The sequence below is a fragment of the Berghia stephanieae genome, chromosome 11 (genome assembly GCF_034508935.2).
Source record: "Berghia stephanieae isolate SIO BIC M18660-M18661 chromosome 11, UCSD_Bste_1.3, whole genome shotgun sequence".
NCBI lineage: Eukaryota > Metazoa > Mollusca > Gastropoda > Nudibranchia > Aeolidiidae > Berghia > Berghia stephanieae.
In genome coordinates this window covers 2422539-2447015 of record NC_088370.1, presented here as the reverse complement: position 1 = coordinate 2447015, position 24477 = coordinate 2422539, and the positions used below count along the sequence as shown (strand labels likewise).

At 34.9% G+C, this 24477-nt stretch overlaps 1 protein-coding gene across 2 annotated transcripts; it reads right to left on the bottom strand.

The window, feature by feature from the left end:
- Positions 1-1718: 1718 nt before the first annotated feature.
- On the bottom strand, positions 1719-19277 carry LOC144957321 (elongation factor 1-delta-like). 2 transcript variants are annotated; one of them, XM_078888460.1, is made up of 7 exons: positions 19198-19277; positions 16689-16810; positions 12922-13005; positions 5844-5916; positions 4828-5000; positions 3322-3511; positions 1719-2054 (listed from the first exon to the last, which is right to left on the bottom strand). In XM_078888460.1, the coding sequence occupies exons 2-7, from the start codon at positions 16797-16799 to the stop codon at positions 1900-1902; spliced, it is 786 nt and encodes a 261-aa protein (XP_078744586.1). In that variant the 5' UTR covers positions 16800-16810; positions 19198-19277; the 3' UTR covers positions 1719-1899. The 2 variants fall into 2 exon arrangements, with proteins under 2 accessions (XP_078744586.1, XP_078744587.1); XM_078888461.1 differs by lacking the exon at positions 12922-13005.
- Positions 19278-24477: the final 5200 nt, after the last annotated feature.

Below are 24477 nucleotides of genomic sequence, written 5' to 3'. Positions count from 1 at the left end.
AAAAGGATTCAAATCTGGGATTTGGAAAAACCAAACCAACAGTCTCGTTCAAGGGAAATGACAGAAAGTCACTAGAAAGGGACAACGCAAAGAACCAAGGTTGACACTGGTCCATTTGTTTGTTTTACGCGCTTGCAACACATTTAGGTTATATCAGCGCCAGTAAAAAGGAAGAAAATGAGATAGTAAAAAGTTCTAGAATTACAATTAAAGCACCCAAGAAAAAGTAAACATAGGGAAATGAGAACAATAAATAGGGATCAGATGTAGATTCCAAGAGCATACCACCAATGTACTTAGTTTGAGATCACCTATGTCTCATCCGGACACAAGCACAACATCCAACAAAGAGGAACACACTCAAATGCTTACATTATACTTTCAAAATAACAATATAATAATACATAACAGAAGGAAAAAAATATCATCTCCCGCAATTACTTTGCATTTCACCGTTTCCCTCTCAGCTAGGACTCCGGCCAGGGCCAGGACAAAACCAAGTATTCTCATTCCAGGACAAAGACAGAAAGCATGTTGGAAAACAGATATAAGGGGATAGAAGACACAGTATGGACCCCCCTGCCCGCTATGGGAGGTCCAGAAAGCAATTGGATTCAGTAGTCTGATGTCACGCCGCCCGGCAACAACGGCCATCTTGGTTCTAAACAAAGAAAATCATTACTTTATCTTCTTCATGCTGGTGAGAACTTTTCATATATCTTGTGATCAGAATGTGTAAAAGTCAAAACATGATCAAATGTATGTTTTTTTTTTTCCCTCTGGATACGCTTTTATGCTCGCCGGAGAGATATTTCATACAGGCGTCCCGATAGTTTAGAGCCAGTGTTGCTAAGTTACCATGCGTCATTAGGAAGGAAGTGACGTTATGACTATTGAATCCTATTGGAAAAGAAAACAGATACAGGGGAGTAGAAGACACAGCAAGTACTTCCCTGCCCACTAAGGGAGGTCGGGAACACCCAGTAAGCAAAAGAAAGTGAGGGATGCCAAAGCGGATTTGGCTAAGAGTGGAGGAGGAGATCATTGGATCGAGTCCTGAGGGTTCCACATTGACTGGCCTGTGATAGAGACGTGGAGAACCTTCATTACACTTCAATGGTCCAATAAGGCAGTATGTAGGCAAGTAGAAAGAACCACTCATTTGACTTAGTTCTCATCCCTCTCACCAAAAGGCCAAGGACAGGGAACAGAGCACAGGCAAAATAACAGCTTCATTCCAGAACGAGGACAAAAGGTTTTGTAGAAGTTGAGAAATGATAGAATGAAGAGACATCAAAAATTGAGCTTTTATATAGCGCAATATCCACTAAAATGTGCTCAAAGCGCTTTACAAGGGATCCCTGGTCAACAGCAACATTTAACATGTAGGACGTGACATGACGCCTGTCAGGCGATATTACAATTTTTCGGAAAAAGACAACGCTGTTAACGGCCAGGTACTCATTTTACACCTGAGTACGGTGAGAGAATGTGAGTAAAGAGCCTTTTCCAAGGACTCAACTATGCACCGAGCGAGGCTCGAACCCAGGACCTTCCGATCCGAAAGCGAGTGTCATACCACTAGACCCCATAGCCGCACAAGATCCAACCCTAACCCCAGAATTTGAAACGTACAATTGTAATTATCTTGTAAAAACACATTTCAGTGCATCAAATAGATTTAAATAAAAGAAACCCATTGATTTAACAAATTACACTTTATATATAATAATATCAATATTTATTATCATCACTGTCATTTGTTGCGTCGTCAAGTGTCAAGTCAAACATCACACACGTGTATGAACGGATACGTCCATACATAACACACACAACAACAAAGGTCTAAGGCATCACATTAGAGGGACATGGTAAGGAAATCTGAGTAGAATTGCTGGTCTAGACCTTGTTGAAGGCAGCAATGTCCACACTTTGTACATTGTCCTCGTCAGCACAGATCGTCTCCTGGAGGTCATCTATACTGACTTTTTCATCTTCTACCACACAGGAAATGACAAGCTTCTTGATGCCATAGCCGACCTCCTGCAGTTTGCCTGAAAAACAAATTAAAGCATATGAAACTATAATAACTTTTAACAAAAAAACAACAATTATCATTTAAACAAATTTTCGGTTGAAACAAAGTGAAATAATAATATAATAATGATTTTAAAATATGAGCTTTTATATAGTGCAATATCCACTAAATGTGCTCAAAGCGCTTTAATGGGGCCCCTGGCCAACAGCAACATTTAGCATTTAGGACGAGACATGACATCTGTTAGGCGATGTTCCAATTTTTTTGGACAGAGACAACGCTGTTAACGGCCAGATACTCATTTTACACCTGAGTACGGTGAGAGAATGTGAGTAAAGAGCCTTCTCCAAGGACTTAACTATGCGCCGAACGAGGCTTGAACCCAGGACCTTCCGATCCAAAAGCGAGTGTCATAATAATAACAATAATAATAGTAGTAATAGCAGTAGAAGTATCAACAACAACAATAATAGCAATGTACAAAAATTTTTAAAAAAAAGAAAAAGAGAAAGAAAAGAACAAAAACATGAATCAAGATGGAAGTCTCAAAAAGGATAGAATTTACCAACAATACTCAGGCAAGTCAAGATTTCTTTGTACCAACTCCTTGTACACCTCGCGGTACGTGGAGTTAGCACAATCTCTGGTGGAAAGTATGATTGACTAACACCTTATCCACATGCTAGCAAGCAATTTGTTATTACCCCCCCCCCCCCCCCCCCCCCATTTTTTTTCTTCTTACCATCATCATCATTATTATTATTTTTGAAAATCGGAATTTTAGAGACAATGCCGGAATTGTAGAAAAGGAAGAGTGAAAATAGGAAATGATTCTGCCTAAAGTAGGAGGGTTGGCAGGTATGGCTTATCCCGCAATTTGCAGGGTTGCCATAATAAATGACATTTCTTAAGTTGATTTATTAAGATGTTAAAGAAGTCTTGGGTTTCAGACTTTTTGACAAGTTGGGATACATTTTAATCAACCCATATATGACCTAAAAATTCAGATTAAAATATTATAAGCAGGGAAAATTTTATCCAAATTGCTATAACAATAAATGGACAATAGCAACTGCTTGCAACCATTGGGATCAGACACTAATCTATCACAAGTACCTTCCACCAGATATCTAATAGACCCAGCTTTCTAATCACTGCTGGGTGGACAGGCGGGTGGGGTGTGTGAGAATTATAAAAATCTCGACGTCATCCAGGATTAATCCCAGCCCCATTGCGTGTGAAGCAGGTGCTCTATCAAACGAGGCATCGGAACCGTTACTCACCAGCTCCCCATACTAGGCCGTCCATCTTGATCTTTCTGACATTGGCCTCCACAACTTTCATGTCTGTCTCATCGTCCCAGGGTTTCACGTCAAGCACCACGTTGGACTTTGCAATCACAGCTGGTTTCTTTGCTTTCTTTTCTGCATACTCCTTTAACCTCTTTTCTCGGAGGGCTTCGGCTGCTGCTGCCTGAAGTTGAAAATTTATTTTTTTAATTGAGGCGATTGGTCAAATTTTAAGAACATCTGACATTATACAATTGTCTTTATTTGTTTTAAAAGGGTTTTACGGTGCTTGCGACACACATTTAGGTTATAACAGTGCCAGTAAATAGAAAAATATAAAATGGGATAGTCTAAAAATTTCTAGGTTTATAAGTCGAGGTATGAAAAAAAAAGTAAGCCAAAAGGGACGAGTTCAAATAGGGAACAGAAGTAGATTCCAAGTGCATACTATCAGTGTATTTAATTTGAGATCATCTAAAAGTCTTGTCCAGACATAAGCACAGGATACCAATAAGAGAAATACACTCAAAATCCATTCAGAATAAAGACCATAACATTATATAACAGAGAGATGGTTTACAAGTAAAAAATATCATTTAACTTAACTTAACTTGAGCTTTTATATAGCGCAATATCCACTAAACATGCTCAAAGCGCTTTACAAGGGGTCCCTAGCCAACAGCAACACGTAACATTTAGAACGGGACATGATGCCTGTTAGGCGATATTACAAATTTTTGTTTGGACAAAGACAATGCTGTTAACGGCCAGGTACTCGTTTTACACCTGAGTACGGTGAGAGAATGTGAGTAAAGAGCTTTCTCCAAGGAATCAACTATGCGCCGAACGCGAGGCTCGAACCCAGCAGGACCTTCCGATCCGAAAGCGAGTGTCATACCACTAGACCACATAGCCGCACATTTACCAAAACTATAATATACATTAGGAAATACAGAGCTGCCCACTTGAAATGTCAAAATTTGTAGTTCCCGACAGAAAAAAGAAAAAGCCACTTTAAATAGGTTAAGAAATTAATAATTTGCCCTCAACATATTTGAAAAATGCTCCGAGTGACTGGAAAAATTAAACTTTCCTTTTCAGTAAGATATATTGAGCTAAAGAACCAAATAAAGTCCTGTAGCTGGAGCCAAAAATTGGTATTTCTATCAATTTTTTGTAGCACTAGGCAGGTCTGTACAAACAACCATCTGTTCATCCATAGCGGAATTTGTTTTTGTTAGGGTCTGTCTCAAGTGAAAATCTGGCATCAGCTGCTGACCTGTCCACAAACTGCTCCGTGGAAGAAAGAAAACTAATCTAAATGCAAAGAGGGGCTCGAACCCAGACCACCCCAGCTGGAAGTGCATTGTTTCAAGCATAGAACAAAAGCAATTTATTTGTTATGTCAAGTCTTGAGATCGGCTTAAAGTCTGATCCAGGTGTAAACAGGATCTTATGTCCCCTTTCAATATCAGCATTTTATTGAAATAAGTATCTTACTGCATCCTCATCATCACTTCCAAACAAGTCAAAGTCATCATCGTCATCGTCATCATCATCATCAGCAGGTGCTGGTTTGGATGGCTTGGACGGTGCTGGGGCTGCGGCCGCTGTGTTCTTCATTCCGATGGAGGACTGGATGTTCAATATCAACGATCGTAGTTCATCAGTAACTAAAAGATAAATACAATACATTAATATAAAAGTAGTGATAGTCGTAGTAGTAGTAGTAGTAGTAGTAGTAGTAGTAGTAGTAGTAGTAGTAGTAGTGGTAGTAGTAGTAGTAGTAGTAGTAGTAGTAATAATAATAATAATAAAAATACAATAAAATAAAATAATAATAATAAAAATAATAGAATAGTAATAATAACAATAATGATATTAATAATAATAATAATAATAATAATAATAATAATAATAATAATAATAATAATAATAATAATAATAATAATAATAATATAATAATAATAATAATAATAATAATAATAATAATAAAATAAAAATAATAGAAGTAATAATAATAATAAAATAAAAAAATAATATTCTTTATTGTCCCAGGAGGCAATTATTGTTAGGTCACAGCTTCTTTTCATAAAAAAAGGAACACACACACAAATCCCATCTCTCTTTCTCTCATTCATGATAATGATAATCATAACATAAAAACAATTGACCATTTCCCTCACAACTAAGGACTCCAGTCAGGGCCAGGACTTAACCCAAGAAATCTCATCATTCCAAGACAATGACGGAAAACCAACTTGGAAAACAGATATATGGGAATAGAAGGCACAGCTACTGACCTCCTGCCCACTATGGGAGGTCAAAAAGGCCTCACCCAGGATGAATAATGGATGGTGCACTTAAGAGCAGTTGTCTGGAGATGCACGAACACATTAGCCTTCACCATTAATCAAATATAGTCTGAGCTCACTGTTAAACAAGGCTAAAATGAGGACAATATAGCACAGTGTTACTTTATGTTGCAATACCTGATTATATACGTAACACCTCACCTTTTTTCAGCTCTTTGTTCTCTTTTTCCAAAGCATCAAGTCTCTGGTAAACCGAATTGTCTCCTCCAGCAGCCTGGAAAATCCAATGTTTCAAATAGGGTAAGAGTTGCCCAAAAAAAAAAAAAAAAGAAAATTATAAAAACATATTTTTAAAAAACCCCAAAGAACCCTGTAAATATTTTATCTCACAATATCTGAAATTTTGGGAGAGATTAAATGTACCAACCCAAAATAACTTTCCACCTTTGTAAATTGGGACTGTGTCAATATTGTTTGTTTTTGTTTTTAAGGGTTTTACGGCGCTTGCAACACATTCAGGTCATATCAGCACCAGTAAAAAGGAAGAAAATTGGATATTAAAAAGTTCTAGAATTACAATTAAAGCACAAAAGAAAAGGTAAGACAAAGGGGAATTGGTTCAAATAGGGAACAATATTGAAAAAAAAGGAATGCAACACATAAATATAGGCCAATGCTGTCACATATTCTGAAAAATAAAATGTCCTCCAATAAATCTTTGGTTAAAAACCCTGAATCTGGCCACAATCCAAATTTATCTGGCCACAATCCAAATTTATCTGGCCACAATCCGAATTTGTCACTAACCACCTAAAAATGGTATAATGTCAAGGTGAACCATATAATGAAAATAGAATTTCAAGACAAAACCACCAAAGTCACAGAATTTCAGATTTTTGCAGGACATTTATCTATTAAAAATCACATATTAATATCACTGAAAGTTTTAAAAATTTAGACTTTATTCATTATTGTGTATCTTGTTTGTGCCTAATTAATACTGGTTTTAAGACGGTCACGATTTGATAATTTTGGGTCCCACATATCAGAAAATGTCAATTAAATTTGTATACCTGATAAGTTTGTTTAATGTTATCAGTAAACGAGACAAAATGATCACAATCTCTTAGTTAAATACTAGTACAACCCATGTGGTCTAGATGCATGACACTCGCCTTCAGAACAGGGTCCAGACTGTGAATCTCGTTCTAAGCAGTGCATAGTTGAGTCCTTGGAAAAACCTCTATACTAACATTCTCCTCTCACCGTACTCAGGTGTAAATTGAGTACCTGGTTGTTACCAGTGAATAAATCGTAATATCGCCTTACAGGCATCAGGTCTCACCCTATGTTACGTTGCTGTTGGCTAGGGACTCTTTGTAAAGCGCTTTGAGCACACATGGATACTGCACTTTCTAAATGCTCAAGTAAAATCCATCACATCCATTACAATTTGTTTGGATATTAACTTTACCAAGCAATGTTGTGGTTATAAAATTTCCGTGGAGAAAAAAACACAATGTGAACTTCTCTCAATTTTGAAGTGAATGGCAAAAGGATGAGAAAAGTGCATTTTGTTTTTCAGGCAAGCAAGTGTAAAATGGACACACAGCACTCTTTCCCTGTGACTTGCAAAATAAATAAATTAATAAAATAACTGAAGTGTGCGCTTTTTTGTTGTTGTTGTGAGTTCTGTTTCGATCAAGCACAATATAAAAATGATCAATATAAGCCATGCATGTGAGATGGACAAACACTTTGGACCCCCCCCCCCCCCCCTGTAAAGCACCAATGTTTATCAGATTGCATGTCTTGTCCCAAGTGTATTTATATATATAGTAAAGCACCAGTGAGCAATTCTCAATTGGAACTAGGCGCTATATAAATTCATTATATTATGATTATTATTATATTATAACACTATGTATTGTAAAAATGTTGGCACACAGTGTTATGTTTACCATGGATAGACGTATAAAATCCAATCTTTATTTCTTTTTATTTAAGGGGATGGGCGGGTCCTGAAGGCGAAATTCTAAAATGTAATAAGTAGCTGACTTTTAGTGGTAATTTTAGGTTATGTACATCCTAATTAGAGGAAAAAAAATTGAAAACCTAAATTTCAGTTTTTGGTTACCATGGTAACGCCGCCATTTTGAAATTTTATACCCTATAATGAAGTAGTTTTCAAAATGCTAAGGCTTCGCCAAATGACAAGTTATTGACATGAAAATAGGTATACAAGTAGTATTTGAGCCATTCATATGAGCTAAGCATCGGTTTTCTAATATCTACAATAGTATTATTTTTATTGATTTTCAAAGTTCATCAATTTTGAAACATCAAAAATTGACCCATTTTTGGACTTTTGACCCTCATTTACGCAAAATTTATAAAATAAATCTGAAATACAAATGCTCAGTTTTATGAAGCTAGTGATACTGTATGCACATGCGAAAAATCATTCAAAAATGTTTACAAATAAAGGAAGAGTAGCAAAATAAAGGTAGAAAAAGCACAAACAGAGAAAAACGCATTCAAAGTTTCAAGCACAGGAAACTCAGACAAGATCATGCATTCATGCGTCAAAATGACCCTGCTTGATGAGCAGGCCCTCCCTCTTCAGCCTCCTGTTCCTGCCTTGCCTTTTCTCGGCTTCACACACACACACACACACACACACACACACACACGTACGTACACACACACTCTCTCTCTCTCTCTCTCTATCTATCTATCTATCTATCTAAGCTATGAGCGGCTATATGGTCTTGTGGTATGACACTCGCTTTCGGATCGGAAGGTCCTGGTTTCGAGCCTGGTTCAGCGCATAGTTGAGTCCTTGGAAAAGACTATTTACTCCCGTTCTCTCACCGCATTCGGGTGTAAAATGAGTACTTAGCCGTCAACAGTGCTGTCGCTGTCCGAAAAATTGTAATATCGCCTAACAGGCGTCATGTCTTGTTCTACATTTTACGTGTTGCTTTCGGTCAGGGACCCTTTGTAAAGCGTTTTGAGCACAGTTAGTGGATTTTGCGCTCTCTCTCTCTCTCTCTCTCTCTCTCTCGTTCTCAAGTGCATAACAAACCTCTCGCTCATTCGTTTACAACCAATACTCAGTCTAGCTCGACAGTAACTCCATTCATTTCATTTAGAGACCTCAGCGCTTTTTCATTTTGCATCATGTTACGAAGGAGTGACAAATTCTATCTATAAAAATTCACAATAATATTACTGTTCCCATCTTGTTCGAGCTGCTGATTTTGCAAGTCGTACAATTCGAGTCTTTCTAGGCATACTTGTTGTACGTGTCGGTACTTTTCACAAAACAAAACTTTTATGTCCCCGGGAAGAAGAAAAATCACACACAGAATAACAATGTTTACATGCGACGCATGCGAAGATGAGGTCAAAGCATGAACTTTGACTCGCCCGCTAACCACTCAGAAAGCAGTATCAAGTCATGTTATCATCGACTATTTTGAACAGCCAATGAGAACAGCGCTAGCAAGGCAAAGGTCACAACAATTACTCACGATTTTACTACAATCAGTCAACCCCTCACAATTGGGTCAGAGAAGGGGTTTTTGGAAAGGCTCTTGACTAAATATAGATAGACCGAAGACCTTGACAGTGGGCATTTCATATAGACCAAAAATAGACGAAACTATCGATACCAAACTTGCCTATTATTATCGATGTTTTATGCTCATATTGGCCTAATGTTTATATGGCTTTTTCGCTGTCAAGCCAGGCTGTAACATTATATTTACTGACCCCCTTGGACTTCAAGAGGTCAGTTTGGACCTAAACTGACCCATCTGAGAGTCAACAAACACATTTTCATGTAGCAAAGGTTTCAAACTTTTCAAAAATAAAAAAATCTCAAAATCGATATTTTACTCGATTTTTGACAATCGAGGACCCGCCCATCCCCTTAAGCTTAATTACTAAAAACAAAATTTAAAAATGTCTGGATCTAAGGAATGAAATACACCATGTATGTTATAAGGCCCAAATGCTTTATCAAAAGATAGGATGGAAAATTATTTCAGCTAGTAAAAGCACAAAGGGTAATCTGGAGGTGGAAGAAAACAAAAAACAACAGCAAACAATTCGTCTAAGAGGATGTAGGAATATCATTTGATAAATAACACAAACTGGCATCTTTAGTTTATAAAAGCTTGTTAAACTATCTGTTTCAGACGTCATTTCAAAACATACATGTTTCTGAATTCTGTTTTATGGTAAACCTCTTCATTACCACTGCATATGGAGAAAAAATATGAATATATTGGTTTTTCATATTTTAGACAGTACTGTTCAATTTGTACTTGAAACTACAGCAATAACTCTTTAAAAAGCAGTGAAAGATTCAAGCATTAGAAAATTCAAATGCGATTTTTTTTAAGTTATAAAAAACAGAAATAGTGAAAGAAAGTGAAATACATATTTAAGTATAAGAAGCATTTTCACTCAGATCTGTAATCAAATTTACAAAAACACTCTACTCATGAACAACAAGTAAAAAAGATTAAACCAAAAATATCCGTAAATTGGAAATAGCTAGAAACGTTCTTCTTTTCCCCTCTTTATCATTAATCATTCTTAACAAGTTCTAAACAATACAAAAGTGCTGACATCCATATTACTATTGCTAAGCTTCAGTTTTTACACGACCATATTCTCCTCTTTAAAGAAAAGATAAGATAAGATAAGATAAGATAAACTTTATTGAACCTGAATGGAAATTATCATGTTACACATCATTCATCGATGTCTGTTTCCTTGACTTCATACATTTTGCTCGTCTTTATCCAAGAATCAATCTAGGCCCGATATCATTACCTTCTTTGTAGCAAAATACAAACATAAGGGAAACAACTCAGCGAAAAAAGAAAACTGCACCACTGATGAATGGCCAATACTCTTAGATTTAAACAAAAATAAAATTGTCTAAATCCAAAAGAGACACAGATTTTGGTATGATCGTTTTTTTTTACTGGAGACCATCAATCAAATCGAATGAAAGTCATTTTTGTTCTATACATGATGTAAACAATGGAGAAAAAAATTCTAAATTTTAATATGCATTTTTCCTAAATTGATTGAAATTCTTCTAATCGTGGTTAAAGATAGGATATAACAGACCTGCCAAATTGAAATTTTAAAAAGTTCGTAGTTCTTATGCATATTTTTAAAAATAACAAAATAATAATAATAGCAACAACAACAGTAGTCAATGTTCATTACTTTTTAGGCAACCAATCACCCCTAAGAAAGTTTAAATAATAATAATGTTCTAAGTCTTCAGAGGGAGGTCCCAATACCTCAGTTGGTAGGAGCACTCACTTCACATGTAAAAGGACTGAGATTGATCCCAAGTAAAAGCGTGTTTTGTTTTTGTTATTTTTCTGACCCCCTGTCCACAAACAGTTATTGGGTAGTTGGGTCTGTCAGATCTAGCAGAAAGAACTTTGTGATAGACTTGTCCTATCCAAAGAGTAGCAAGCGATTGCTATGGTCCACTTAACGAGATAGAAACCACTCCATGGGCCTTATGGCTATGAAGTACAGGCTTTATTTTCTTCAGTCGTGTATTGTGGAACCAAATACTCCTTTATTTTAACGCACTATTTCTTCCATTGCGTATCAATACGAGATAAGATCAGGCTCTAGCGCAGGAAAACCGATCATTGAGATCATGACTTTGGTGGGGAAAGCTGTGTTCAGATGAATTCTAAAAGCGAAAGGATTACATTAATACTAATATTGTGATAGTTTATTATGTTTGTAGATTTAATAAATTTGACATCGGGTAAGTAAAGTTTTGGTTTCTGTTTTCTACGCTAGACGTCTAGTTAGAGAGTTAACATCGCCTCCGAGCAGTCTCTCGATCAAAATTCCAAAATCAGTTTTTATAGATAGATAGTGGGAGAGTTAGCATCGCCGTTGAGCAGTCTCTCTGATGAAAATTCTATAAAATCGTTTAATGGTGAATTATAACAGATAATGTAGTTCTGCATTGAGAGTTTTTTAAAAATGTGTTTCTAAAATTTTTTGTTATAGTACACAGTTGGCAGGTCTGTACAACGAATTGGGCATCAACCTACATTGAACAAAGTTACAAACATATTTAAAAAAAAAAAAACCAAATAGCACAGACAACATCTATAATCGGAGAAAGAAAAAAACAATAGGGAAGGATTTAATTGCTTAATTAGCTAAAACATTTATACAATTTAAGACGAGGGAACCACATTCAAAACGGTGAGCGTTTGGGAGGTTAATAAATACAGCACGTGTATGTAACACATTCATGACATGAGAATGATGTATAGAAAAATATTGGCAGTGTATAAGAAGATTGACCTTTCCCCTATGCAGTCAATCCACATAAAAAAGCAGACGTGTGTAAAGTGACAGCCAATAAATAGACAAGGTGTAAACGTGATAATGTGATGTTCATTGCTGGTAATTAATGACAAATCTTGTATTATTGATTTTTATCATTCTTTTTTTTTTTTTAAAATAAAATCTATCACTATATCACCAACCCTATTAAATTTCTGTTTTCTTCTTTTACAAAATACTGTATTGTTTTTTTTTTGTTTACCATTATTAGCTTTATTTATCTAATTTATCTATCTATAAATATACTTAAAAATTTATTTATATATTTACATTTATATTTGTCTATTTATTTATATATCGATTAACTGAAACATTTACATATAAACATATTTGTCTATTTATAAATTGACTTATCTTTTCGTTAATTTATTCATATATTTCTATATCTATTTGATTAATTAATTCTTTTATTTATTCATTTATCTATCAATTTAACTATCTTACTTCAACTTGTTAAAAACCTGAAACAATCTAGACAATTTAAACGAAAATCCATGTCGATATGAGAATTGTCTAATTATACTGAAAATAAACTGCGTAATCTAAGAGATAAACTTCTCATGCCACATGAGCGAAACTTGCCAATGAGTTGCAAAATAAACAGAAAACACACAACACACAAGCAGCTTGTTTGAAATTAAAAGGTAAAAAAAAATGTATTCCAATTAAAATTTTGGTCAAAAACTTTTAGCTAGACTTCGAGAAAAAAAAAAAAATTATACTAAACCTAAGAAAGCAAACGTCCAAACATCTAGATGGGAAAGTAAACAAATATAAAAATAAATAAAAACTGTTTAAAAAATATCAACTGACAACAATAGACGGCACAGCCATATTGAATGTATGATAAAAATTGTCTACTCACCGCCCCAACCGGCGGTTTATTTAATGCTTTCTGAATATCCTGTCTTACTTGTGCCAGCTCACCCACCAAAGAGGACCCTTTGCTCTAGAATCAGAACAAAGATTCGTCAAGTAAGTCAATATCATGGAGGTGACAAATCAAAGAAGAATAATAATGGTGATGACTAGCAGAATTAGTTTTTTAAGCAGCTATGTTATATAAAATAACCATTGGTGTCTTGTACAGTCTGGTTAAAAATTAAGGAGAAAATTATTTTTTTTAAATTGACCCCAAAAAATTTGTAAATGCAAACACGGATTTTCTATGTATAGGTGGCAGGACTTTATGAGAACAAGCAGGAAGACCATAGCAAAAAGTTAAAACAGTATCACCCAAAAACAACTTATTTTAAATGATTTTGTGTGCATATTATATAAATGGAATAATTATTTTTAACCAATCTGGCCCAAATTATTTAATTCAATTAGTTTGATGTAAGCGTTTCACAATTTTAGGATGGTTATAAGAGATAACTGAAAAATATTTCTTTTTACAACCCCAAGTCTTAGATTGGAACCAATCTGGAAACTAAAAAAATGGTAGGTAACAATTTTTCTACTGATCCCTGACAAGAAAAATCGAGAAAATAAAAGAACAGAAAGAAAAAAATATAAATGAGGAATTTTCACTTTCATAACTAAGATATATTATGACTCCAATGCAATGTCATTGAAAATAATTTTGAAAAAAAAATCATGGAAGATGAAGACAAATGTGGATATTGATCATCAAATGAGGATTACAAAATCAAATAGGAATTAGTGAATGTTAGTTAATAGAACATTCTAAGACATTTTTCTAATTCATTTCAAACATTATCCACCTAACGAAATGCCTTTTTTATGACCCCATTAGTAGGTGCCTAATATTCATTTTAAAAATAAAAATATTCCAATAATAATTTGACTCAAAGATGTGTGTAGGCGCAGGTTTGGATTCAATCAACAAGAGACAAGATAGTTTTAAAGCATTAAAACGTGTGATCAATTCAAGAGAAGAGAAATACTTAATATAAATTGACCCCATTGATTGATCTTCTCGAGGCTATAATTTTCTTTTTTAAAATCAATATTTCCATTGACATCTTGGTTAGTTGACGGGTCTAATGTTAAATTGTAGCTTTACCAACCCCCCCCCCCCCCCTGCAATATCCTATTTGTGAAACAAGTGGTGCATATGGGTATGCCTCAAAGAGACCTCCCTAAAACAGTCGACTCCTACTTTGGTTTTAGCATACAAACCAATCAGAACATTGAATTTCAATTATTTTGATATTTATTAGGATTTGGCCTCAAGATATTCTCACATGTACCAGCAGCTGGTATATCACATCTATTCAGATGAGATTTCATACAAGCACTGTTAATGCTAATGATGAAAACTAATAACTAGTCCCTGGTCAAAGACAGCAAGCCCTCATTCAAAGATAATAAGCCCCTGTTCAAGGATAACAGGCTGTTCTTGAACCCTCTAAAATCTCCAATAACATGTAGAGGACACTGGCCTGACCTGATTCAACCTCTTACAAATAATCTTCCATGCCATACTTCCATGCTTTGGTCGCAGCGACTGACTAGCTTGGTCTAATGAGCTACAATGGAAATTACATGTCATAGACTAGACTAACGATCTGCTCAAAATTTTGTGAGCAATTGTTTTGTGTCTTCACATGCAAAGACTATGGGGACGTAGTACAGTCCCTCTGGCAATCTAAAGTGGGGGAAATTCGTTTTTCTCTCTAAAATATCTAAAAACCCTTTTATCCCCATCTGACACACATTTTATTGTTCTATACTTATCAAATTTTTGATCCTGTATTAGGCTTTCAAGTTATTTGAACTCATTTATTCTCCACCCCCCCCCCTTCTCTTCCAAGACAATGCATGCAGTTGTCATGTGTGAAAAAGATTCAAATTCAGTTCCATCTAATTTATTTTTGACGTTTTGCAACAGACTTGTTTTGCCTTGCACCAGCAAGAATACAATATAAATGAAAGTAATTCTAATTCTAAGCCGCTAGAAGCTGTGGACTACAAAAAGTAATGAATAAAAGTCAATAAAACAGCTTCGAAAAGGAACAAATACCAAACACAGAACGTTTTGGACACAAAACCCTTCTTCAGCCGCCAACAACAAAAAATGATAAACTTCCTTGCTATAAAGGGTTTTATGGTGCTTGCAACACATTTAGGTCATATCAGCGCAGTAAAAAGGAAGAAAATTGGATAGTAAAAATATTCCACGTGTACAGTTAAAAGAACTTGAGGAAAAATTAAGACATAGGGGAAATGGGTCAAATAGGGAACAGATGTAGATTCCATTGTTTTTGTTATTGGCTGAAGAAGGGTTTATAGCTGAAACATTCCATGTTCGGTATTTTGTCCTTTTCCCGAAGCTGTTATTATTTCTGTTCAATACGAATAAACTAAACTGTTGCTGGGAAGAAAAGTTACCAACCCACAGCACCATGACGAACAAGCACATTATAAATTGTAGATATTCGTAAATGACACTGTAGCTTTTAGATTTCAACGTGTTCGGGGATTTTTTTTATTATTGAAGAACAACGAATAAAGTGAACATTTAAAAACATTAGAACAATGAATAAAATGCAATAGAATTCAATAGTCGTAACGTCACTTCCTTCATAATGACGCATGGTAACTTAGCAGCACTGGCTCTAAACTATCGGAACAATGGCGGACGCCGTATGAAATATTTCTCCGGCGAGCATAAAAGCGTCTCCAGAAGAAGAAAAAACATAAACTTGATCATGTTTTGATTTTTACACATTCTGGTCACAAGACATATGAAAAGTTCTAGCCAACTTGAAGAATAAAAAGTAATGATTTTCTTTGTTTAGAACCAAGATGGCCAGGCGGCGTGACATCAGACTACTGAATCCAATTGGAATGATAACAATTTTTTTTTTTTTTTTTAAATCATACTTTAACTGCCGAGACGATGTGCTTATATCAAGTACAGAAAACTCCCTTTCACTGGTATTCATTCCTTCATAAAATGCAAGACCCGAGACGTCCAAACCATTTCGAACCTCAACTCATTTACAAACAGACTGTGAAATCCAACAAAACTCTTCATACCTAATCATAATTCTGACAATTCAATATGACCTCACAAGGGGGGGGTCAAAGGGCATGGCTTTACCATGCATTTACACACACATTTACAGACACATTTCATTTGGCTTAGTCTTCCCTCATCTCAAGACAGACACACACACACACACACACCAAAAACCATTACAGGGAATCTCAAAAAATTCTCTAGCTCTAAGAAACCTTTCAAATTGGGGGGGGGGGGGGGGGGGAGTAATAATTTGTGTTTTTTAAGAAATTAAAAAAAGATACAGCAATGCTATTATTTTTTCAACACTGCAATAAATGAACCAAAACAATCTCAACACTTTCTTTTCAAAACCATTCGGGAGTATTAAAAATCAACCATTCTACTTGATCAATAGTCAAGCTAGCACTGAAAATATATTATTTTATTTATCAAGAAGTTAGATAACTGAAAGGAAGCATTCAAAATTATAACATGAAAGATTTCTAGTTTTCACACAACCTTGTTAGTTTGAAAAAAAAAATAAAATAAAAGAGCCAATGTTAAAGTTTTAGGGATTTGTGTGTGTGTGTGTGTGTGTGTGTGTGTGTGTGTGTGTGTGTGTGAGAGAGAGAGTGTGTGAGTATGCTTTGTATTGTTACCTTATCATTACTTGTGGCAGTTCCTGCTTGAATTTGTCTGTAAAGGCGTTCAGCATCTTCAAATTTCTGCTGCTGGAGCCAGATGTTTTCATACATGAGTGGGTGAGCCATTTTTAGCAGATCTTGTAACAAATAAATGCAAATAATGATGATGATGATAACAACAACAACAACAATGATAATAATAATAATAATAATAATAATAATAATAATAATAATAATAATAATAATAATAATAATAATAATAATAATAATAATAATAATAATAATAATAATAATAATAATAATAATAATAATAATAATAAAATAATAAAATATGAAAAATTAAATGCTTTCAAAAAAGGCAGTTGATAGAGAACTCCATGGTTTGAAGTATGTGTAGGCTAGAAGATGAAAGATTTATTTTTCTTGCTTTTTTAAATGCTCATGACTCATGACCAACAAGTCTGTCGTGAAAAATTATTTATGCATCAACTTGACATTTTGTTTGTAATATAGGATGATGTGAACTTATGATGTCCATGCATCAATTTGACATTTTGTTTGTAATATAGGATGATGTGAACTTATGATGTCCATGCATCAATTTGACATTTTGTTTGTAATATAGGATGATGTGAACTTATGATGTCCATGCAATTTGACTTTTTTTTGCATTACCTAATCATATATTTATATCTGCAAAATAAACAGAATGTTTAAAAGATGTTTTGACCTATATAACCCTTTATGATTATGATGATGATAATAATATATATAATTAAACCACTGACTGTGAAAGGACAGGATGGGGAAGGGTGGTGTTTGCAAGCGTCCACCCCAAATCACAGTTGAAGTCAAGGGCCTCTGCACCACCCATTTTTATGATATAATTAATTGCTTATTTTAAAATGTTACCATAATTTGCCACTTAGGTTCCCAAATAACGTCATGGTGACAAAAATAGTAAAGTAGTATACAGGACCAAACATATGAGCCTATCGATGTCCACTGGACTGAATTTATCAAAACGAAGTGACTAGAGAAGCTAAATTGATAGATTTAAATCATAATTACTACAGTTACATTTTCATGATATTGATTTGATATTTTTTCTATTGACATTGATTTTGATACCATTGTGGTACAAGTTTTATATATCGGCCAGGCCTATATAAATTTTGTATATTTATTTGTAACGTGCATTGAGCATCACACATCACTGCCAATAATAAAAACTCCAGGCCAATAATCAGTTTCTTAATTGGCAGACATGTCTCGAGTCTGAGAATAACGGCAGCCCTCACTTACTTTACTCGGCACTTTGATAAAATTTTCAAACTCAAAATATCTTGATTTGACTCAGTCAGGGGGATGGGACTTGAAAAAACATAAAATTTGATACTTTATTTGTTTCTCTACGACCTACGGTTCCAGAGTTATTAAAATTTTTCTACTGAAATTTTTTGTCAACTTTACAGAGAGAATCTGTGATCTCACTGCTGCCTCAAAACCAGCATCTCGCGGTGATCGGGAAATTTTGAGTTTTGCAGTCAACATGGCCCACTTATTGTTTTCAGTAATTTTGTTTCAATTAAAAAATAAATGGCAAGTGTTAGATATCATTTTAAAGGTCAGAAAATAAGCTTTATTTTCATATAAATCATTTTCATGTATGGAAAGTATGGAAAAAATTAATGATGAACGAAAATGGAAAAAAAATATGAGGTTTTTGTCCTATAAAGTGGGGTTGGTGGCGGGAAAAATAAAATAATGAGCGAGTATATCAATTTTTATGAAATTTGGCAGAGATATTCTTCAATTAATTGTCTATCGATGTATGAAGTATAATTAAAATGTATCCATAATTTACAAAGTTGTTATAATTCAAAAATTTATAAATTTTTATTACATAAGTTTTCTGAGAAATACAATCAGGAATTGAGAATGAAATACACCGTTAGAAAGCTTGTTTTGTGCCCTTTATAATGATACCAAAATTAGTCACATAGGTTCACAAATAACGCCATGGTGACCAACACAGTAAAGGGTCAAAAATAAAGTTCCAAAAAACGAGTTTCACCTTACAGTGAGCCTATCGGCGGCCACTGGACTGGAGTTATCAAAGTGCCTTACTTTACTCACTTAAATTTAAATTCAAATCACTAAACTGCGCCTACTCTTTCAATTGCACTTTATAATCATGATATATGGGATAACAGCTTATATTATCATAACCACAAGGAAAAGGAAAATCTACATTGAAAGTGAGAAAAGACAAAATTGGTAAAACTTTTACATTTTACAAAAAGTAAAAGTCTCTCAGATTCAAGAGTGAAGAGTAAAGAGTGGAGATCCTGACCCAATTCCAATTGTGTATTGAAAAGTGTCGACTTAATTACTAATCAAATAAGATTTGAAGATACAATCGATATTTTATATTACCTAGTATCCAAAAGTAATCAAATTGTATATAAAAGGGAGTTAACAATCTTAAAATATCAATTAGCAGACGTCAAACATTACACACCTATCTCGTGCAGCTTGATCCACGACGACGGCCGGTGTAAAAGGAAGAGTGAAGGAGAAAAAGAAAGAAAAGTCGGTCTGATTTCCGGTTTCGGCAAAATCGTACAAAATGTCATTATTATTATTATTATTATTATTATTATTATTATTATTATTATTATTATTATTATTATTATATTATTATTATTATTATTATTATTATTATTATTATTATTATTATTATTATTATTATTATTATTATTATTATTATTATTATTATATTATTATTATTATTATTATTATTATTATTATTATTATTATTATTATTATTATTATTATTATTATATTATTATTATTATTATTATTATTATTATTATTATTATTATTATTATTATTATTATTATTATTATTATTATTATTATTATTATTATTATTATTATTATTATTTTATTATTATTATTATTATTATTATTATTATTATTATTATTATTATTATTATTATTATTATTATTATTATTATTATTATTATTATTATTATTATATTATATTATTATTATTATTATTATTATTATTATTATTATTTATTATTATTATTATTATTATTATTATTATTATTATTATTATTATTATTATTATTATTATTATTATTATTATTATTATTATTATTATTATTATTATTATATTATTATTATTATCATTATTATCACCATTTTACTATGATGGTTTCATACCCCTCGTTTTTTTGTTGTTTTTTTTTTTTTTTGTTTTTTTTTGTTTTTTGTTTTTTTTGTTTGTTTGTTTGTTTTTTTTTGTTTTATACACGTAGCACTTTCACTTATGGTTTATTTTCGCTATCTCCGTCTGTTCCTCTTGCGGTATGCTGCGCGCCGTCGCATCTTTATACCATGCATATTTTGGTTGCAAGGGGAGATAAAACAAGTGGTGCTCCTCGTGTCAACGTCATTTGCCTCCCGACTCACGTTGAGGGCGCTTAAAAAAAAAAAAATCCAGGCCAGCTTATCTAATGACCCTTTTAATTTGTATCAATTGGATTCAATAAGCTGATGTCACGTCGCCCAGCAACGGTGGCCATCGTGGTTCTAAACAAAGAAAATCTGTACTTTTTATTCTTCATGCTGGCTAGAACTTTCATATCATGTCTTGTGATCAGAATGTGTAAAAGTCAAAACATGATCAGATTTATACCCCCCCCCCCCTTCTGGATACGCTTTTATGCTCGTCGGAGAAATATTTCATAAGGGCGTTCGCCATTGTTCCGATAGTTTAGAGCCAGTTACTAAGTTACCATACGTCATTAGGAGGGAAGTGACGTTACGACTGTTGAAGCGTATTGTATTAGTCAGATTTAATTCCAATATGTTGAGACGGCGGAAAAGGCTCTTTACTCACATTCTCTCACCGTACTCAGGTGTAAAATGAGTACCTGGCCGTTTACAGCGTTGTATCTGTCCGAAAAAAATTGTAATATCGCCTAAAAGGCGTCATGTCCTGTCCCGTCCTACATGTTGAATGTTGCTGTTGACCAGGGACCCTTTGTAAAGCGCTTTGAGCACGTTTAGTGGAAATTGCTCTATTTGAAAGCTCAAGAGGGAGGCGGGGCGGTATTGGGGGGGGGGGGGGGGGGGGACTTTTGAGACATCACGGGTAGTGCTATGGGGTACAATTGGAGTGCAATGGGAATGTATGGGGAAGGAAGGGATGGGTTATGAATTTTATATTGTTGTTGTTAAGAAGGTGAGTAAGCTTACTGAAGTTGGTGGGAATGAGGTTATTAATGTAGAGTATGATTAGTGTTAATTATCTAATCCCCTTGCTTCCTAAGGAGTCCAACCGTAGCCATCGTTAAGTGCGGCTATGTGGTCTAGTGGTATGACACTCGGTTTCGGATCGGAAGGTCCTGGGTTCGAGCCTCGTGCTCGGCGCATAGTTGAGTCCTTGGAAAAGGCTCTTTACTCACATTCTCTCACCGTACTCAGGTGTAAAATGAGTACCTGGCCGTTAACAGCGTTGTCTTTGTCCGAAAAATTGTAGCATCGCCAAACAGGCGTCATGTCCCGTCCTACATGTTAAATGTTGCTGTTGACCAGGGACTCCTTGTAAAGCGCTTTGAGCACATTTAGTGGATATTGCGCTATATAAAAAAGCTCAATTCAATTAAGTTATAGATAGTATGCGCTTGGCTAATAAAACTCACAACATTGCCATCCGGAAGTATAACGGGCCAAAACACAAAACTGTGTTTAATCGTGATATTTTATAATCTGATTAATACAGTTTAGTGAGATTTACTCATAAACGCGGATGGCAAAAAAAAAAAAAAAAAAAAAAAAAAACAATAACAAAGACCTGAGTGACGTCAACTTCGAATCTTCAGCTTAACACTGAAACCCAAAAAGACTGGCATTTTGACGTCATTATTTGTTTTTTGCACCGCCTAGTGAGTCGTCGTTAGTAGTGCTCATGGAAACAAGTGGACCCATTGGTTGAACTATTGAATACAACTCACGATTTGTTTTCTTTTGTGGCAAAAGACTGGCATTTTGACGTCATTTTTTGGTCAGAAGTGTCCGGCTGTAAGTTAACGATGGCTACGGTCCAAGGGTGACCACCCACTTTCCCGCTCTCTAGCCGAGCGTCAAACGCTTCCTATGCGCCATTTCTTATTGAAGGTTATACTATGAGTATTAGTTAGTTGCGTTATTGTTTAGCGTTTTGTGTCTTTGGCTGGCTTTTTTTTTTCTTGGGGGGTGATTGGAGTTTTTTGTTGTTGTTTTTTGAGCTTTTATATAGCGCAATATCCACTAAACGTGCTCAAAGCGCTTTACAAGGGGTCCCTGGCCAACAGCAACATTTAACATGTAGGACGGAACATGACGCCTGTTAGGCGATATTACAATTTTTCGGACAAAGACAACGCTGTTAACGGCCAGGTACTCATTTTACACCTGAGTACGGTGAGAGAATGTGAGTAAAAAGCCTTTTCCAAGGACTTAACTATGCGCCGAGCGCGAGGCACCAACCCAGGACCTTCCGATCCGAAAGCGAGTGTCATACCGCTAGACGACATAACCGCCCACATTCCGCAGGTTGAGAATTTTGGGTGTGATATGATTTCTCTCGAGTCGGTCCCATCAACCCATGGTCCACATGATGTTCTGTGACTATTGAGTATAGGCAGTGCCGCAGCGCAGATGCTTCTGCCACGCCTCAGGCAAGAAAAGCGGGACCAGACCCATCTGGCATGGTACGCGGCATCTGCCCAGCGCCGCTGTTTCACTTAACCGGTGTGCCTAGGTCTCTGGGGCCGATCAGGGCATCCATTTTTTTTATTTGTTCACCTTGATTGCTTGTTATTATTATTTTGTTGGATTTGGTATGTGTGGAAATTTTCGCCTAACAGGAGTCATGTCTCGTTCTACTTGTTACATGCTGTTGTTGGTCAGGGACCCTTTGTAAAGTGCTTTGAGCATGTTTAGTGGATATTGCGCTATATAACAGCTCAAGTTTTTTTTTACACATAAAGGAAATTGATCTTCATTCCACGAGCTGGTAATCTGTCCCTTTGTCTGGTCAGTTTTGTTTTTGTTTAAAAGGGTTTTACAACGCTTGTGACACTGTTTTTGTTTTTAAGGGTTTTACAGAGTTTGCACGTAGCCATCGTTATGTTATAGCCTGATACTGAAGACCAAAAGGACTGGCATTTTGACGTCATTTTTTGGTTTTTGCACCGCCTAGTGAGTTGTCGTTGGTAGAGCTCATGGAAACAAGTCATTTCATTGGTTGAACATATTGAATACAACTCACGATTTGTTTTCTTTTGTGGCAAAAGACTGGCATTTTTTGGTCAGTATCAGGCCATAACTTTATGAAGGCTACGGTTTGAAACACATTTAGGTCATATCAACGCCAGTAAAGAGGAAGAAAATGGGATAGTAAAAAGTTCTAGAATTAAGTCCCCAAGAAAAAGGCAGACAAAGGGGGATTAGTTCAAATAGGGAACAGATGTAGATTCGAAGAGCACATTTACATAGTTTTTAGTTTTGAGATCAGATAAATGTCTCATCCTGACACAAGCACAGGTCCCTGTTAAGAGGAACACACTCAAATCATATGTAAAACAAAAATAATACAATGCATAACAGAGAGATGATTCACAAGAAAAAAATATCATCTCCAAAACTCCAACTATACATTTGACTGTTTCCCTCCCAGCTAGGGTATTCGGCCAGGGCCAGGACAAAGCCAAGTAATCCCATTCCAAGACAAAGACAGAAAGCAAGTTGGAAAACAACAATATAGGGGGGAAGAAGACACAGTAAGTACCTCCTTGCGCACTATGGGAGGTCAGGAATTGTGACACTTTAAGGTCATCTCAGCGCTAGTAAAACGGAAAAAGAAGGGATGGTAAAAAAAATTCTAGATTTACGACAATTAAAGAACCCTAGAAGAAGTAAGACAAAGAGGACTGGTTCAACTGGGGAACAGATATAGATTCCAAGAGCAAACTATCAATTGTGCTTTGTTGGAGATCAATTAAAAGTCCAATCCTGACACAGTGCCTTTTGATTAAAAAGTGTGAAAAAGTGAAAATAAAAAGCAACAAAAAAAAAAAACCCAACCCTCCCCCCCCCCCCCCAAAAAAAAAAAACACCAACCCCCCGCCTCCCCATAAAAAAAACACCAACCCCAAAACAAAACAAAAACAAACAAACAAAACCTCAGCTCTTGTTTGCAGACAAAATCAACAAAAAAAATAGTTTAAAACCTTGGTTTAACTTTAACAATAAATTTATTCATATATCGTCAGTGACAGAAGTAGAGAAGCATTCATTTTCAAAATGCCAGACTACATCACTACTTATGAAAACACAAATACCTCGCAACAGGATTTATATGTGTATCCAACGTTCCTATTCTAAAATTTGAACGATACTGTTGGTGAAAATACTTTTCACAAAGTATTTTTTACATAACGGATTAAAATGCAATTTTAACTCTCATTCTCTCTCACACACTCATTTCTTCCATCCAAGAAACAGTTATCTATCACATATAAAATCATACATTTGTACACACACGAAACACACAAACACTCAAGACAAATATTCAATATTTTTTACACATTAACAATATTTCATGAGTAGAAGCTTTTAACACAATCAAGATCAGCTTAAAACCCAGGTTAAATCTAAATCGAGTCATTTAACATTCACAAGTGTTTCTCAAAGCAAAAAGAAAGACTTATATCTGACAACGCTTCATGACCTAAATAAAACAAGAC